The sequence below is a fragment of the Balaenoptera borealis genome (assembly GCF_965194805.1).
Source record: "Balaenoptera borealis genome assembly, chromosome: 11".
Lineage (NCBI taxonomy): Eukaryota > Metazoa > Chordata > Mammalia > Artiodactyla > Balaenopteridae > Balaenoptera > Balaenoptera borealis.
This window is the reverse complement of record NC_138868.1, coordinates 24,210,487-24,228,979: the sequence shown is the minus strand read 5'-3', so window position 1 is coordinate 24,228,979 and position 18,493 is coordinate 24,210,487. Positions and strand designations below refer to the sequence as shown.

The 18,493-nt window shown below is 45.5% G+C and overlaps 1 protein-coding gene across 2 annotated transcripts in view; it reads right to left on the bottom strand.

Annotated features, from left to right (window-relative positions):
• SLC1A2 (solute carrier family 1 member 2) overlaps positions 1 to 18,094 on the bottom strand; it is a 104,917-nt gene extending 86,823 nt beyond the window's left edge. For both annotated transcript variants that reach the window (XM_082343770.1, XM_082343771.1), the window contains exon 1: positions 15,584 to 18,094. In XM_082343770.1, the coding sequence (XP_082199896.1) occupies positions 15,584 to 15,591 (8 nt within the window). In that variant the 5' untranslated portion in view covers positions 15,592 to 18,094. The remainder of the gene's footprint in view (positions 1 to 15,583) is intronic.
• Positions 18,095 to 18,493: the final 399 nt, after the last annotated feature.

Sequence of the window (18,493 nt, the reverse complement as noted above, 5' to 3'; positions counted from 1 at the left end):
AAGCAACCCACTCCGTGATGCTTACTTTGCCTGTTTCCCCTGCCAGTTTCCCTCAGGTCCCCACAGGACTCTCAGTGTTAAGACCATCACACCTAATGATTCTTGCTAAATACCAGGGTTCCAATTACAGCTTCACCATAACACACTTCATAAAACGTGTGGACTTGGCTCCTGCTTTTGCAAACGTGAGTCTGGCCCTCCTTCCTTTCTCTGCTCGGCGATACACACACCTTCCCGCTATTGGAGCCCTCTGCCCAGTCCTGAGGACCCCAACCCGGCCTGGTGCGCCAGCCACTGCGTTGATCAGCGAATTCTCTCTGCGAGGGAACCCTTGGGTGATTTCATTCCTTTTCTCCATGCAAAACTTCTGGGCATCAATCATGACAGCATCCAGGAAGGTTGGAGCTTTACACTGTGAAACTCTTAGGACTAGGAGGGACCAATGGGGACAGACTGGAGACAGGGGGATTGAAGCTTACCTCTCCTACACAAAGTGCACCAAGAAATACACACACGGGGCAAGGAGCAGGGGCTAGCAGGGCTAACTATGACCCCCTTACCCACCAGACTCTTTCCTTGTCTCTTAAAAAAATAATTTTGTCTGTTTTCCAGATTACATAAATAATATGCACTTTGTTTACAGAAAGATATCAAAAAGAAAATCCCCAGTAAATCCCATTGCCAGGAAAGTCTAAGTAATAGCCAGTGCATATACCAAGCATTGTTTTCAGTGCTTTACGCTCATTTAAACCCATTTACTCATTTAAACCTCACAGCTACACTATAGGGGTGACATTATTTTAAGACCCATTTTGCAGATGGGAAAACCAAGGCAAAGAGAAATTAAGTAACTTGCCAACATCTCTTAGTTATTAAGCAGAAGAGCTGGAATTCAAACCCAGACCTTGTTCTTAAGGCATTTCAATCATAACTTCTATCCATTCGAGGTGTCCGTCTCTACCCCAGCTCCCACTGCTCTGGGGTCCAGCCTCCACGGGCTGTTCCTTCTCCTGCCAGCCCTCCAACCCTCTGTGAGCTTCCCTGAGGACCGCATATTCAATGGAGTTGACAGCACACCAAAAAGGAAAAGAGGCCACTTTTCAGTCCACTCAGGATGTGGAGAATATCTACTATATGTACAGGACGGTGGGGACACAGTGACCACAAGGGGTTTGGTCTAGTGGCAGGGACATGACATGTGAATAAGAACAACTAGCAGTAGGAGTGTGGCCAGACTCTAAGCTCCTTGAGGGCAGGTTTGTACCGTATTCACTGCAGACTCAAAGGAGGCGGTTAGCGGTTGTTTGTTGAATGCCTGAAAGAGTAAGATAATAAGAATCTCAGCCCGTGGTGCTCTTCTGAAATCATAAAGAAGTTGGGTATGACTTTCCAGGTGAAGTGACAGTTCAGCTGAGACTCAGAGGCTAGATAAGACGTGACCAAGCAGAGAAGGGGGGCAGGACGCCCCACGGCTGACTCTACGGGACTTGGACCCAGGTGCTCCCAGCAGAGGTTCTGGAGGCAAGGGGCGGGGGCTGGGGAGCGAGTGGGAAAGAGAAGTAGGCTCAGGTCACACCGGTGCTCCAATGCCAAAGGAAGGAGGGGAGACTTAGGAAAAAGATGTATCTGAAGATAAAGATTTGGGAGTTAACCACTTTAATTAGCTCTCCAAGTGAGAGAACAGGCAAGAACAAAGACCTTAAAAAGCATGAGAGTTGAATCTCATGGGGAAAGAGGAGGAAGAAGAATCCTCCAAAACGCAGGCAGAAAGGAGTCATGAGAGACCCGGAGAAGCAAGAAGGTGTCAGGAGGAGCGATCTTAAGGGGCCTCCCCAAAAGCAGCGTTACTTTTGAGCACTCTCACTAAACCGACAGACACAGTAACTCAATACAGTGAGCCTCCCTCCCTCTATCTCAGTGGCCTTTAGACCACCTTAAAGATAAGAATGGATCACAAGCCAATCAACTTTTGGGCAAAATCCAAGTCAAAAATAGTGGCTGCCTGGAGCAAAGTATTGAGAAGGATTCTGAAGCTCAATCCAGATTCAAAGTGAATGAGTTCTATGATCGATTAGAAATGTCTGCCATGGACACATAATTGAGTGCCCATATTTGCCATCTTTCCCTCAGTAATTTGCACACACTTTATTTCTTAGATGTAGGCTCATTTACAGCAGAGACTGTCATATTTATCTTTGTGCCAGGCCCTGTGCCGGGCAGGCGCTAGGGAACAGAGACCACTGTGCTCAGCAAATGTTTGTTAAATGGACGATCACACTCATTTGTTCCTAAGAACAATGACGACAAAGAAGCTGGGTGCTGTGAGCTTTCGGAATGCAGGGGTGGCAGGAGGGGCTTCTTCCTCCGAAGCCAGCTTTCCATGCTGACCCTGCCAGGCGCCAAACGCCCTGTGACAGTCTGGGCTCCTCTTGGGGTGAGCTGAGGTTGTCCTCATTCAGGGAAAGTACCCAGCCAACGGACAGCATCCATGCCTTGCCCTGCAAGAGGTGTTACTAACATAGCTGATAAATTCTGGAATTGATGGGCACGGCCTCACTAGGAACATGCCTGTGAATCCAGGCTGACCCCAAAGCATTCCCCAGGCATCTGCTTCTGCAAAGGAGACTTGTGGAATGTCAAAAGCAGAGACACGCCCAGCTTGGCCTCCCCCTGCGGTTGGTGAAAGAACTTCTAGCAATGGGTTGAGCCAATGAACAGCCATTTCTGGGGGTCTTCCCTCAAGTATTTATTGAAGAGCAAACCCTATAATCCTCTTTGCTGTCTCTCGACCCTCAGCAGAGTGTCTTGTATGTAGTGGAGACTCAGTAATAAGACAGACACTTAAAGAACTCCTGAACAGATAGGGAGGAAGGAAGCACCTGATTAACTGCCAAAGGAACCATGCACACACGCATCAGTGCTACCGGAGTTACAAAGAGATGGATGGGACAGTTTGGAACAGAGTCACAAAGGAGAAAGAAGAGTGTGGGCTGAGTTTGGAAGGCTGTAGGTAGATATTCGATAGGGATAGAGAAGGGGAGACAGGCATCTGGCAGAGGAAATGGAGGGCAAAAGCTCGGAGGCAGGACAGGAAAGGCAAAGTTCAGGAACAGGCGGAACAACGTGGGAGGAGAATCTGGGAGAAACAGGGAGCAAGATTGGAAGCAGGGACGTGAATGGGGGGCACTGCAGGGGCCCAGGCAGTGAGGAATGAGGCCAGAATTAAGGTGTGGACTCTATGGATGAAAATAAAGATTATAAAAAACCAAGCCCATGTTGAAAGGGAGAATCAGGAAGGAATCAAAGGTGCAAAGGGAATCAAAGGCCAACAGGACCCTAGGAACAAAAAATCAAATGATGGATGAAGTGGCAGTTTTCTATAAGTCCTTAGAAACATGGATTTTTCTGTGGACTGCAGACCACCAAACCTTGTCTGGCAAATGCCCAGGGCCCAGAAATCAATAACTCAGATAGTTTTTTTCCTTTTGAAACCTATGGAGCTGTCCTCTTCATCCTAGCTCCTTTTCCTCCCTTCCTTTTGTAGAGGAACAGAAAGCGAGGAAAGGCCCTTCCCCTCCAGATCTGCAATCTCCTTTGCTCTGGGCACTCACCCAGAGACCTGAGAAAGTCCTGGTCTCTCTCTCTCATAGCAAAGATATGTATCTAACGCACTTACTATTCACAGGACATCTGCATTTAAAGGAAGCCTGGCTCAGATGCTTAGATTTTCTGGATGTCTGTCCACAGTTTCCTATTTGCTGCATGCCTGGGAGGGGATGGAGTGGATAACCCACAGTCCTTGGGCTCAGGGAGCTTACAATTTAGCAATTGAAAAGGACATTCTAGTCTGTTTTGTACTTATTTTTTCCAGCAGGGGACAGAAGTCTTTAGTTATGAACAAGCTCTCCAGAGGTAGTGAGACCTGGGTACAAATCCCAGCTCCACCATTTACCAGCTAAGAAACTTGGAGTGAGTTTCTTTCTTTTCTTTTTTTTTAAATATACTTATTTTTTATTTATTTATTTTTTGGCTGCATTGGGTCTCTGTTACTGTGTGCAGGCTTTCTCTAGTTGCGGCGAAAGGGAGCTACTCTTCATTGCGGTGCTCGGGCTTCTCATTGCAGTGGCTTCTCTTGTTGCGGAGCACGGGCTCTAGGCACGCAGGCTTCAGTAGTTGTGGCACACAGGCTCAGTAGTTGTGGCTCACGGGCTCTAGAGCACAGGCTCAGTAGTTGTGGCGCACAGGCTTCGTTGCTCCGCGGCATGTGGGATCTTCCCGGACCAGGGCTCGAACCTGTGTCCCCTGCATTGGCAGGCAGATTCTTAACCACTGTGCCACCAGGGAAGCCCCTGGAGTGAGTTTCTTAATGTCTCTGAGCCTCAGTTTTTCTCCTTTATGGAATGTAAGCTCTGAATGGGATGACCCATGCAAAGGGCTCAGTTCAGTGCCCGGCACATGGCATTTACTCTGGTTACCTGCCAGGATGTGCCAGGAAATACTGGAAGCTCACTACTGATTTTTAGGACTCACAATCGGAGGACAAGACAACATCTCCCAAACCCAAGAGGCTGAGTGATCCATTAAGTTTTATCAACCCTTCTTATATCCAGATGGAGAAACCAAGAGACTCTCTTCTTCTTCCTTGTTTTATCTTGCAGAGTGTAGGGGTGGAAGATGCTATCGACATTTATTGAGCATCTACAGTGAGTCCAGCATGGCATTAGGCATGTCCTAGGCTTTATCTCTTTTAATCCTCACAACAACCCACAAGGTACAAACGTTTAACCCAGATCAAGTGAGAAGGAAAAGAGAGACTGAGGGTGTGAAACTTCCCCAAGGTCCTATAGGTACTGCAGAGCTGGGCTTCAAACCCGGGCCTCTCCAGCCACCACAGATGCTTCCCCCGCTCTTGACTGGAGCCTGACCTGAACCCCTGGTACCTGGGGATCCTTCCACGAAGGCACACCAAGATAAGATGTCATCCCAGTGTGTCAATTTCAGGCCCTAACAAGCTTGGCAGAAGCAACAAAACTTTTGACGATGTATTAAATACTCTTAGCTGCTCCATCAAGTCTGATTGGGAAGATGCCCGCCTGGGGTTGGAGCCTCTCTCTGGTCTGGACCCAGACCCTGGGGTGGGTGACCTCCTCGCAAGCATTGGAAGCACCCTCCACTCATGGTCTCAAAAGCGTAATGGAAGGAGCCTTAATTCCATTCTTTGTATCGTCTTGCACCTCGATCATACCACCTCTCTGAGAGAACATACTAAATCCCGCCCACATTTTTATTTCCTTTTAGAGATTTTCTTCCAGAGTGAACCCATCTACCCACTATCCTCATAGAATGGAATCAGCTGACCCAGTCTTCATTTGAGAGATTAATCATAATAGTATACTAACAATTGCTACTGAGTACTTACTCCGAGTCAGGTACTCTCCCAAAGAAATAGATACAATCAATCATTAGTTCCACTTTATAGATGGGAAAACTGAGGTTTAGAGTGTGAGGTAGGTTAATCAAAGTCAGGCAACTGGTTAGTGGCATAGACAGAATACAAACCAGAAATGCTTTCCTTAGGAGCCCAGGCTCTACTCACTGTGTCACACGTTCTCCAGGGAAGCTGGGGCAGCCTCCCATTCCTTCCCCACCTCCTGAATGGCCAGCACATCTCCGCTCTCACAGATGGCACGTGGGCACCTGGGACTGTGGAGTTTGAAGAACACTCCAGACTAGCACATTTTCCTACCAACGTGGACATGTGTGCCATCACTCCACCGCACTCAGCCCGGCCACGAGGAGGTTAATAAGCCAAAAACCATCTGGTTTTCAAGTAATATTTAGTGACCTCATGAGATACAGTATCATTGTGAGTGCTCTGTGTGTACTTTTAGAATGCAAGACAGAAAACTGCATATGATCACAATTTTAGGAAAACCGTACGTTGCCTCAAGATGCCAAAAAAAAAAAAAAAGGCACCAACGGTTTCCAGTGGCTGCAATGGTAGGATGACGGATGCATTTTATTTCCTTATTGATTCTTTCCTTTATGTTCAAACTTTCTACAACAAACACAAATTAACCTTTAGAATAAGAAACAAAAAACTTACAAAAATAAGCCGATTGACCCCCCCCAAAAAGTCTACACTATTCAGAGTAAAGACAAAGAATAGTTAATCTGTAAGTAACCTCACTGGCACATGCTCCCTCACCTGGCTGCTTACACATCGTGCCTGGTTACAAATTTACACCTCCATGTAGCACTACGTGGTTTCCAAGCCTGCCTCTGACGCTAAGAGAGGAACGTCAGGGTTGCGAGTAAATTACCTTAACCCGTCCCTGGCCCCTTTCCAGTCTGAGCCACAGCCTTCTGCAGAGGGAAGGTTTAATTACCGACAGCCTTGTGATGCAGTTGGCCTATTTTTGGCTGGCAGGCTGGGCAGGTTAGCTCTTTATCCACTCCTGCCTTGGCCGAGCCTCAGAGGTCACAGAGACAAGGCATTTTCATCTTGTCCCGGTGCCAAGGTTGTTTTTCTAGAAGCCACTCCAGTGGCTGAGGAACCAGCCAGGCTCCAGCTCGCTTCTCCAAAGCACTGGCACATTTCTCCTCCTAATAACATCATCCCCAGTTAGGTTTGTAAAAACATCTCAGAGTGAGTTGTACCAAATCTGAGAGAGAGAGAGAGAAAGAGAGAGAGAATGAGAGCTGCCCTTATTTTGTAATACACCTTAAAGGACACAGTTCACTCCAGGCATTAGGCTGAGACAGTTGGGAGTAAGCTAATGCAATGGGTAAACAGCACTGCAGGAGACTTAAATGGTAAATGGGAATTCAGGGGGTGGGGGAGAAGGGATGGGGGTGGGGAGGAAAATGGAGGATCTTGACCAGGAAGCAAGAGGTCCTATCAACACAGTGGGGAGGTGGGAGCTTGCATGGCAGAGATGGCCAATGAAGATTATCCCAGCTAGTAGGGGTGGTCAAAGGACCTTCAATAATAATAACAATAATAATAGCAATAACAATAACGTTGATAGTAATGATAGCTAACATTTCCAGAGCACTTACTCCAGATGTCCTTCCAAGCACTTTATACCCACAACGATCCTGTGAGGTAGGTACTACTCTCATCCCCATTCTACAGGTGAAGAAACTGAGGCACCAAAAAGTACAGTTATCTGCCCAAAGTGACAGAGTAAGTGGGTTTTGAAAATCTCAGCCTGACTTCAGAAACTTTGTTCTTAACCACATCACTACACACTCTTTCCCTAAGAACAGAAATGCCAAAGGTGCCACTGTATCCCACCACCCGCTGTGTTGTTCAGCAGTGTAAGGCACCCCGCTTCCCTCGCCGCTCAGACCATCAGTAACCTCTGCAGTGTCTGCAGCCTTAAGGCTGTGGAACCCTGGGAAGCGGGGCATCAAAACGGCTTCCAGGGAGGGAAGGCAGGGTGGAAAGAGCCAGCACAGATGGTGACAGGGTGGAGAGGAAGAATTCAACAGAAGCAGGACTCAGATTGGGAGGTGCCTTGGAGAAATGCAAGCCTCTAAGAATCCATGGAAGAGATGCTCAGTGGCCCTCCGAGTATGAGCAGGGCTTCAAGTCAATTTCACGTAAATCATAAAGTACAATAACATCCTGTGCCAAACTGGATGATTTGTGAAATTTTGAGACTGACACTTGAATTTTGATGCCTTATTTCCTTGGTTCTAAGATAAGCTTTTTTTTTTTCTTTAAATATTTTAGAACTTCTGAAATTGGAAATATACAATTGCATATAATATTCAATATATACATCTATTGCGGTGTTTGTCTTTCTACTTGAAAAAACTATTAGTAAATTGCTTTTGCAGATTACAACTAAGGGTGATTTAGGATGGAGTAAATGCAGCTGCTTAAGAACCTTCTGATAGGGCTTCCCTGGTGGCGCAGTGGTTAAGAATCCACCTGCCAATGCAGGGGACGTGGGTTCGAGCCCTGGTCCGGGAAGATCCCACATGCCGTGGAGCAACTAAGCCCATGCGCCACAACTACTGAGCCTGTGCTCTGGAGCCCATGAGCCACAACTATTGAGTCCGTGTGCCACAACTACTGAAGCCTGTGCACCTAGAGCCCATGCTCCACAACAAGAGAAGCCACTGCAATGAGAAGCCCGAGCACCACAACGAAGAGTAGCCCCCGCTCATTGCAACTAGAGGAAGCCCGCGCGCAGCAACAGAGACCCAATATAGCCATAAATAAATAAATAAGAACCTTCTGATAGAAGCAGATGAAGCTGCACTGACTTACTCACTTGTCTCTTTACTGTTAAGGTTTCCACTACTCAAGCCATTCATACAAATGTACAGAAGCAAATCCCCGCCTCTGCCTCACCTAGCAGACTCCTGCTCATCCTTCTGGTCTTGGATCAAATATTGCTTCCTCCAGGAAGCCTTCCTGACCTCAAAGACCAGCTCTAACTTCCCTATTTGTCTGTGTAATGGGTTGATGTCCACCATCTTCCACTAGACTGTACATGACACGAGGGCAGGATTGGGCCTTTTTTCCCTCACGGTTAAATCACCACTTAAGAGCACAATACATAGCAGTACTACTCACAATAGCCAAGACATAGAAACAACCTAAATGTCCATCAACAGATGAACAGATAAAGAAGATGTAATATAATATATATATATATATATATATACACACACAATGGAATATTACTCAGCCACAAAAAGAATGAAATAATGTCATCTGCAGCAACATGGATGGACCTAGAGATTATCATACTTAGCGAAGTAAGTCAGAAAGAGAAAGACAAATACCATACGATATCACTTATATGTAGAATCTAAAATACAACACAAATGAACATATCTACAAAACAGAAACAGACTCACAGACATAGAGAACAGACTTGTGGTTGCCAAAGGGGAGGGGCTGGGGGAGAGACAGATTAGGAGTTTGGGATTAGCAGATGCAAACTAGTATATATAGGATGGATAAACAACAAGGTCCTACTGTACCGCACAGGGAACTCTAGTCTATATCCTGTGATAAACCATAATGGAAAAGAATATGAAAAAGAATATATATATATGTATGTATGTATAACTGAGTCACTTTGCTGTACAGCAGAAATTAACACAACATTGTAAATCAATTATACTTCAATAAAATTGTTTTTCAATTTTTGAAAATACAAAAAAAAGAGAGCACAATAGGAATTTCAATAATTTTTTGCTTCATGAATAAACTTGAGTCTCTAATGAGAGCTGGAAGACAAATGATTAATTCTTGCCTCAGATGATTCCAAATTCCTTTCAAAAATTCTTGGCAAATATCACCACCTACAAGGGTGTACATGAGCTAGACTTTCAGGAGAGAAGAAAGTCTTGCCATCTTCCTACCATCACTGGACCATGTTGATATTTAATCCACTGCCTGTTAAATAATATTTAGGCATTTATTATTTTTCTGTACTGGCTCCTAGTGACTCTTTCTTACTCCTATTTCATTTATAAGCCAACTCCTCACTTGAATGAATGTTAAATAAATAAATAATATGACCACAACATTTAGTACAATAATAGTATACATTGTAAACCTTGCGGAAGGAAAACTTCAACAGAGGTATTGGAATGGTGCGATAGGCTATTATTGATACTCTTTCAAATCCTGTAACCCTTTCAACCATTGAGAAAAATTTCACACTTAGAAGGGTCCCTAGAAACCTTCAGATCTGGCCACTTGGCAGATAAAGGCCAAAGACAACATCAGCTGCCAGATGACAGAGGTGTCCTACCGGTGTATCCTGGCACAAGAGACCCCCTAGAATAAAAGGGAAAGCTTGTGGCCAAAGGCTCTGTATTGGTCCACTGCTTCAGGTGCTTCTCTTTTGCCCTAACACAGCGGTTCTCAACCAGGGGCAATTCTATAACATCTGCAGACATTTCCCGTTGTCACAACTGAAGAGAAGGGGTGTTCCTTGCGGACAGAGGCCGGAATGCTGCTAAACATCTCCCTGAACAGAGTTAGCTGGCTCCAAACGCCAACAGTGCAAAGGTCAAGGAACCCTGCCCCGAGAGATGTCAGAAAAGGACCCAGAATGAGCTCTGGGCAATCCCTCACGCTTCTCGGCCCCAACCACAACACGCTCCCCTCACCACAACACATCTAAGGTTGTGCGTCATATACCAAGGCACTTGTCTACCGCCATACGTACACACATATGGACCAGAGGACAGGCCCAGCCCCACCAGAAACATGACACATCTTCTGGGAGCAGCAATTATACTCAGAATTCACTGAATTGTCTCGATTCTCAGATACATCCTGTTCCCGTATTTTAATATTTCTGAAAATAGAATGTGCCTTATAATTAATGCAGGTTTACCCGCCCCCATGCTACTATGAAATCAATGGAAACTCTTATAAACGATTATGTATCGGAAGCAGAGAAACATGGTAGTTTAAAACACAACACATTGGGCTTCCCTGGTGGCGCAGTGGTTGAGGGTCTGCCTGCCGATGCAGGGGACATGGGTTCGAGCCCTGGTCTGGGAGGATCCCACATGCCGCGGAGCAACTGGGCCCATGAGCCACAGGTGCTGAGCCTGTGCGTCTGGAGCCTGTGCCCCGCAACAGGGGAGGCTGCGATGGTGAGAGGCCCATGCACCGCGATGAAGAGTGGCCCCCACTTGCCGCAACTACAGAAAGCCCTCGCACGAAAAGAAAACCCAACTCAGCCAAAAATAAATAAATAAATAAATAAAGTAGCTATTAATTAAAAAACAAACAAACAAACAAAAAAACCCCTCAGGTTCTTCCTATCTTAAAAAAAAAAAAAAAACACAACACATAGAAACAAACACAAATAGACGATGGAGTGTGATGTAAAATGTGCTTGAAAGACAAACACCAAACACAAGCCTCTGTGTTTGGGAGAATTTCTCCCTTGCAGCAGGCTCTTTCCACCAGTGTGAGGTCACGCGCCTCCACCTGGTTGGTAGAAAAGTTCAAAGCGTAGACTTTACTCTCAGGATGAAAAACAACCAGTAGCCTGAGGGTCTGTGACAAGACCAACCATGGTGGGCCTGCTTTAAAAGCTCAGGTGGTCTGCCCTCCTCCTACTGGCCCTCAACCCCCTCCTCCCGCGTCTCCACCCCATTTACCCCCGCTGTCTCTCTTCTGTTCTCTCCCACAACTGGCACCATTTCCGGCGGCCAGCACTTGGCGGCATTCAGAGGCTCACTAGGAGGACAGCACCCACGGGTCCTGCCTGCTGACGGCCTTGTTTGACTGCGTGGGTGCGCAAATCAGCAGGGAGTGGTCAGTGCAATGGCTCTGGAATGAGTGAGCCCAGTTACAGACCTGGACACAGCACCTTGGCTGACTGTCTCCCAGACAAGCTTAGGTAACTCTTTACAGCTCGGTTTTCTCCTCTGGAGAATGGCACGGGATTATAATAGCACTGACCACTACAGAGTTGTTTTTTCTTTTAGATATAAATAAAATAACCATGTGGGGCTTCCCTGGTGGCGTAGTGGTTAAGAATCTGCCTGCCAATGCAGGGGACACGGGTTCGAGCCCTGGTCTGGGAAGATCCCACATGCCGCGGAGCAACTAGGCCCGTGAGCCACAACTGCTGAGCCTGCGCGTCTGGAGCCTGTGCTCCGCAACAAGAGAGGCCACGATAGTGAGAGGCCCGCGCACCACGATGAAGAGTGGCCCCCGCTTGCCACAACTGGAGAAAGCCCTCGCACAGAAACGAAGACCCAACACAACCCCAAAAAATAAATAAATAAACTCCAATCTCTTTTTAAAAAAAAAAAATAATAATCATGTGGAATACACAGCGCATGGCCAACTACCCGCAACAGTTGTTTTGGTCTTGTGAGCGGGTTGTAAGCCATCCAGCCACAGTGATTCTAAAGACCCCATAGCCTGGTACGTAGTCACACACTGGGTATCCCTGAATGGGTTGAATGCTATCAAATACATCTAAATGGGGGCAGCCTGTGATTTTTTTTCCAAGTTCATCCTCACAAACCTATAATAAACCCATACAAAATCACTAATTGATTTCTTTTAAATTATTATTATTATTTTTGGCTGTGTTGGGTCTTCGTTGCTGCGCGTGGGCTTTCTCTAGTTGCAGCGAGCAGGGGCTACTCTTCGTTGGGGTGTGCAGGCTTCTCATTGTGGTGGCTTCTCTTGTTGCGGAGCACGGGCTCTAGGCACATAGGCTTCAGTAGTTGTGGCGCGCAGGCTCAGTAGTTGTGGCTCGCGGGCTTAGATGCTCTGCAGCATGTGGGAGCCTCCCGGACCAGGGCTCGAACCCGTGTCCCCTGCATTGGCAGGTGGATTCTCAACCACTGCGCCACCAGGGAAGTTTCACTAATTGATTTTTAACAATTAGTTAAAAATTAGGGATAATAGGGGCTTGTGTTGCTTTGTTCTATAAAATGTACAGGGATGAGATCTTTGACCCCACTGGAACTCTGGGCAGAATGCCTTTGGTTAGGATGTGAGCAGAGAGGGGTTAACATTCCAAGACAGTCACTTTGGGTCAAGAATACATTACGTCTTTTCTTTCAGAGGCAAGGAAATTCAAGGACCCTGCTCTGCCACTTGAAAGCAAATTGGTTCTGAAGGTCTAGAATATCACTTTTCTCTTGCTGTTTAGGCTTGCCTTAAAACATTTAGGGCAAGTAGGTGAATGACATTGAGAGGTGTAAAATTTCTGACAATTTGGGGAGAAGATAAAGAAAAATGAGAGAAAATGAAAATGGAAGCAATCCTTTTCTTTCAGAGCTTTTCCCCAACATAAAGTACCATGTTAATTTTATTATTTAGTAGAAATTAATTTTCTACTAGCACATTACATATTTTAAATTATTGTTTATTGTTAATAATTAACATGCTCTTTTAATTCGCACATTTTTTCTGCAAGCATTGCTTGTACCTCCGGTTATGAAAAGGTAAAAGTTTTCAAAAGTAAATTCAAACCTGTTGAACTTAACTTTAGATCCCTATTAAGGCAGCAAATATAAATATAATGACTTAAATCAGACAGGAGTGGGGCTTTGTGCAAACAAGTACATTTGGACATCATAAGTGGGAGTATTAATTGGAGTTAGTAATTCTGGAAAGAGGTAACAAGTATTATAAATCTGTTTATATTCATGGGCCTGGTAACCCCATCTTGGGAACAATGTCCAAGAAAAGTAAATTTAATTCAGACAAAGATGGTCATTTGTAGCACTATTTAGATAATAAGAAAATGATGAACAGCTCCATTCAATCACTCTGAAAAGGTTAAGCAAATGATGCCGCACAGTAGTGAAGCATAATGAAGCCAGTTAAAGATGTAATTTCTTATCCACATTCCCACATGGCAACCTAGCGCCTGCCCACACAGCTGGGCATAAAGCAGGTCCTCCACAAGGCCCGTACAAGACAAGAACGGACATAAGAAAAATCACGAGGATAGAAGGGACGTTAGAACAGGAATTTACAGTAACATGATTTGAGTTCGTTTTCTTAATAAAGGGAGGAGGGGGAAGGCAGCCTAAAAAACAGATATAAGACTAAAGATACATAACATGATCTCAAATATTATCCTATATTATGACTAGAAAAAGATTCATTCTAATAATGATTATCTCTGGTTGAAGGAATTGCAGGTGATTTTTCCCCCTTAATTATACTTTTAAATATTTTAACAGTTCTCTGAAATGAGCATACAGAACTTTTACGATCATATTATTAATAACCTTTTTTTAAAAAGATGAAACTATAAACAAATGAACCTTTAGGACTTAGTTTTAAACAGTGAGAGAAATGAGCCAAAATGTGAAAAGAATAAGTCATTTATATTACTGTGAAAAAGGAAAAGCATCAGGTTTTTCACAGTTTGGTATCATCCACAGTGTCAAATACATAGAGTCCTCGCTCAAAATCCAACCTTTCCACACTTTATCTCTTCTTTCTGATTTCCTGAATTATTGCTATCAGCAGTTTCTGCTTCATTTGACTCATTATTTTAAAATTAATTAATTTCTGGCTGCGTTGGGTCTTTGCAGGCTTTCTCTAGTTACGGTGAGCAGGAACTACTCTTCTTTGGGTGTGCAGGCTTCTCACTGCGGTGGCTTCTCTTGTTGCAGAGCACGGGCTCTAGGCATGTTGGCTCAGTAGTTGTGGCTCGCGGGCTGTAGAGCGCAGACTCAGTAGTTGTGGCACACGGGCTTAGTTGCTCCGCAGCATGTGGGATCTTCCTGGACCAGGGCTCGAACCCATGTCCCCTGCATTGGCAAGTGGATTCCTAACCACTGCGCCACCAGGGAAGTCCCATAATTATTTTTTTATCATCTTTTTGAGCTTCTAAAAACAGAAATCATCATGTAAAAGGATAGAGTATTTAAGTACTGTCCCAAATCCGGTAAACCCTAAAACTGGGCCCAAAACATAGAAAACACTCAAAAGATATGATTGAAGAACAGAATGAACATAAGCCATTGTCTTCCCAATTATGGAGGAAAAAAAAAAAAAGAGTAATTTGAAGGGGAAAAACAGCAAGAGGAGCTGGTGGTCTTTGTAACACCTACACTTTGTGTTGCAGGAGGAATAAGAAATGCTAGAATCCTTGAGTAGAGCATTGGACCGAACACCTTACATATTTAGCAATATCAGAAAATATCTTTCCATCATGTAAACCAAGCCTGCTGGCTTTTCCATCACATCAAGTGCAACATCACTGACACTTTTGCTTTTCAATCTTTGGTCCCAAGACCTTTTGCAGCAGGATTAACTGGTTGATGATACAGTCGTAATAAAGTCATTCACATACCGTGCACTTGCACAGGGGAATACAGTTACCACACAACAGGTAAATGGCAGAGCTGAGATGCATGGACTTTTATCTGGACCAATTTCTTCAGCAATGATTGCTGAAGACACTAGCTAACATTGGAACTTCTAGAAAGAGTCTGGGGTTGAATGCAGAAGACATCCTCATTAAGGACTCTGTGTCATACTTCTGGGTGCTTCAGTTCTTCAAGATGCAATCACGGACGATGATTTCGGTACAAGGTACAGTTTTTCCAACTCATCACTAAACACCTTATTAATATGTTATTTAAGCGATCATCTAAAGGAGATAACGTCTATATGAAAAAGTATGAATATCATTTATTCATTCATTGATTCATTCAAAACATACTCATTGAGAAGCAAACCATGTGCCTGGTTCATTGCTAGGCACTGGGGTGCAGGGACCCACACATTTTCTTCACCAGCCTGAGATGTTTCAGGGCCAATTGTTTTTCTGATGAACAGATTATATTTCCCAATTTGTACTCCTTCTTTCTTGAAACGTCTACGTTTCTAGGGAAGACCTGGTTCACAGAAGGAAGCCCACATTATCTCAACCACTGGAAAAAGCAAGAGTGTTTGCCAAATACCAAAATAGGCTCCAATAAGTGTTTTATAATAACCCATTGTCCCACTTTCTGTTTCTCCTCTTCCTCCAGGAATATAAGGGGATTCCTCTCTTCTCATCACCCCACACTGTCCACTGCCACCCCACCCAAGACTTCTGACCTGACCATCCTCTCGTCTCCAGGAACGCACCGGCCACGTAGCACCGGAATGAGTTCTGTCTTCCATCTCGGTGCTGCTGTACCTCCGAGAAAAATCTGCCAGTTGCTTTAAAGTTTACCTAGCCAGAGTTCTGATGTCACAGAAGTAACAAACTGTCCTACTGACTGTTGTCATTTAGCTGAAAAGCTCAAGGTCACTAAGGGTTTGTTTGAACATTGTGTAATTATGGGAGTTAAAGACCTCATCAGGAACATCTTAGGCCTTTGATGTCCCTTTCCTCTCCATAAGCAAGAACCGTGCCTGTTTCCCATCCAGGTGTTGTGACTTTCCACTCTGCGAGCCCAGCAGCTTGCTGGCAAGCCCCAGGCACTGTCACGAGACCATCCTCCCTGGGCACTTACCCTCACTCCTCTATCACTATCCTTACAGCCACTGCGATCATTAACCGTTCCATCCCTGGCAGCCTCGCTCCCTGACACTTAACCTGGAATCACCAAAGTACTGAGTCTTTACCTGCTAATTCCCAACGTAAATGAAAGAAACCCCCTCCTTTTAAAGTTCGGAGATGTCTCAGCCTTCCAATCGATCCGAAATTTTCACAAGAGCTTTGCCTCTGGGAAAAAATTGTATTTTATTTGGTTCCTAATCTCAGCCATAGGTAAGTCTATAGCATGCAGTGGACACCTTTTGGGCCTCCACCTGAGATTTCAGTCCTACTTCCACCACTCATGATCTGTGTAATGCTGGGCAGATTACTTAACAACTCTGAACCTCAAGTACCTCATTCATAAATAATAATAATAATACCTCACAAGATTGTTGTGAAAATTAAATCAGTCAACATACATGTACGTACCTAGAACATGGATAGCATGCAACACATAGTAACTATTATTTTCATCAGTATTTATTCAATCCACATATATTTCTTAGGTACAATAGCCATTGCCTTTATGAGCCCTTAATGTCCTTTGAACAATTTTGCTATCGAGAGCTGCCATTAGAATCCATGGCAAATCCACAGCCAACTGGATTTTCAGATCTCAGATCCCCTTGGGAGCTTGACTACATTCAAGCTCTTCTAGTTGCAGCATCTCCATCCTCTGTCGGTGCCATTTGTCACTGTAAGATCTTGTTATTAGCTATTCTTCACTGCAGACTTACTATGTGCCAGGCACATTCTACATGCTTTACATGTGTTTGGCGAATTTAAATCTTTCAACAACCCTGTGAGGTAGGCACTACTATTATTTACATTTGTAGACCAGGAGAAGGCACAGAGAGGCTGAGTAACTTGCCCAAGGTCACACAGCAGCTCCATGGCAGAGCTGGGATCCAAACCCTCAAACTCAGACTCCTGAGCCTATGCCCAGAACCATCGCACGACCCTGACTCTCCCTGGAGGGGTTTACTGTCTCTCTAGAGAAGGGGCAGTGTGAGGCATGAATATTCGAGAAAGAATGGGAAGTGGAGGAGGCAGGGGTGGGTGTGGGTGAGGCATGGAGAGTAAGACCATCTTTTGGGTGTCGTGCAGAGAAAACAACCAGCTAATCAATTAGTCAGGCACAGCCTGAGCCGCATTCACATTCTACCCCAGAATGTTCTGGGGTTGCCGCAGACCCATGGACGCCTGAGTAGGAGGCAGAGAGTCAGGCTGCTGTCTGGCAGCAAGGAGGGGGCCCAGCTGGAGCCTGGGACACAGCTAATGAGAGCAAAGCTGCTACGGATGCCTCTTCCTCTAGGTTGCCAAGGTTTTTGTCACTTGTAAAACAGGGGGTCACCAGAGGGTTTCAAATACCATTTGGGATACAGAACCAGAGGGTACCTTAAGATCCCTCCACATTGTGGAATTCTAGGAGGCCAGTCCCTCTCCCCCGCCCCAGGGATACTGCCAACGGAGCCAGCTCCATTTTCGAAATGACAAACGGAAGAACTACCACTAAGAGTACTTTCTATAAGCCGGGTGCTTTAGGCTGAATTCTTCCAGCCACCCTCTGTATGGAATTATTATTCTCTCCACCTTACTGATGAGGCATAGAGGGGGAAAGAAATCTGCCCCGGAACATGAAGCTGGCAAGAATTGGAGCCACGACCTGAGCCCATGATGGGAGAAACTCAGATCAGGTGTAGTCTAGGCACTCGATGGGCGGTGCTGTGACAGAAGGAGCGTCCACGCCTTTCATTCATTGACTCTTTCTTGTTGGAGCTTCTACAATGGGTCCAGGATGCAGAACTACATATGGCAGGTCCATGTGCAGTTCCATGCCCTCACTGAGGTCCGTGCCCTCACTGAGCTGTATTTTCTTTCTTTCTTTCTTTTTTTTTTTTGAGCGTATTTTCTGTTCCTACAAGGAGAGGCCATCAGAGATGAGAGCTTAGCAAGACACAGGGCCACAGGCAGAAGGAGGGCATCCCCCAGACGCTGGGACCCTGTGTTGATCTCCATAGCTGTCACCAGGCACACAGAGGCTGGATTTAAAAGCAGTTCTTGGAACAGATTCTGCTCCCTCTAACACCCTCACCCCTGTCACAAAAGGTGAGAAGGCAGACCCCCAGTTGCTCTGGATGTGGTATCCAGGAGGCTGGCAGACAAACTCTCAGCATTTTCTCTCAACCGCCTGGGGGTGGGGCAGGGCTGGGGGCTGGGGGAGGGTTAAGCAGCTGAAAGTTCCCCTTTGTGTTCCTCTCGAAGACATTTCTGGAAGGGATCGATGTTGGGTGATTCATCATCTACCCCCAGTAGACCCAGTCGACTCGCACTGAGAGAGGCCAGCTCATATACTGTGGTTAAAAATAAGTCTCTGCTCGGGGCTTCCCTGGTGGTGCAGTGGTTGGGAGTCCGCCTGCCAAGGAGTTCGGGTTCGGGCCCTGGTTCGGGAAGATCCCACATGCCGCGGAGCAACTAAGCCC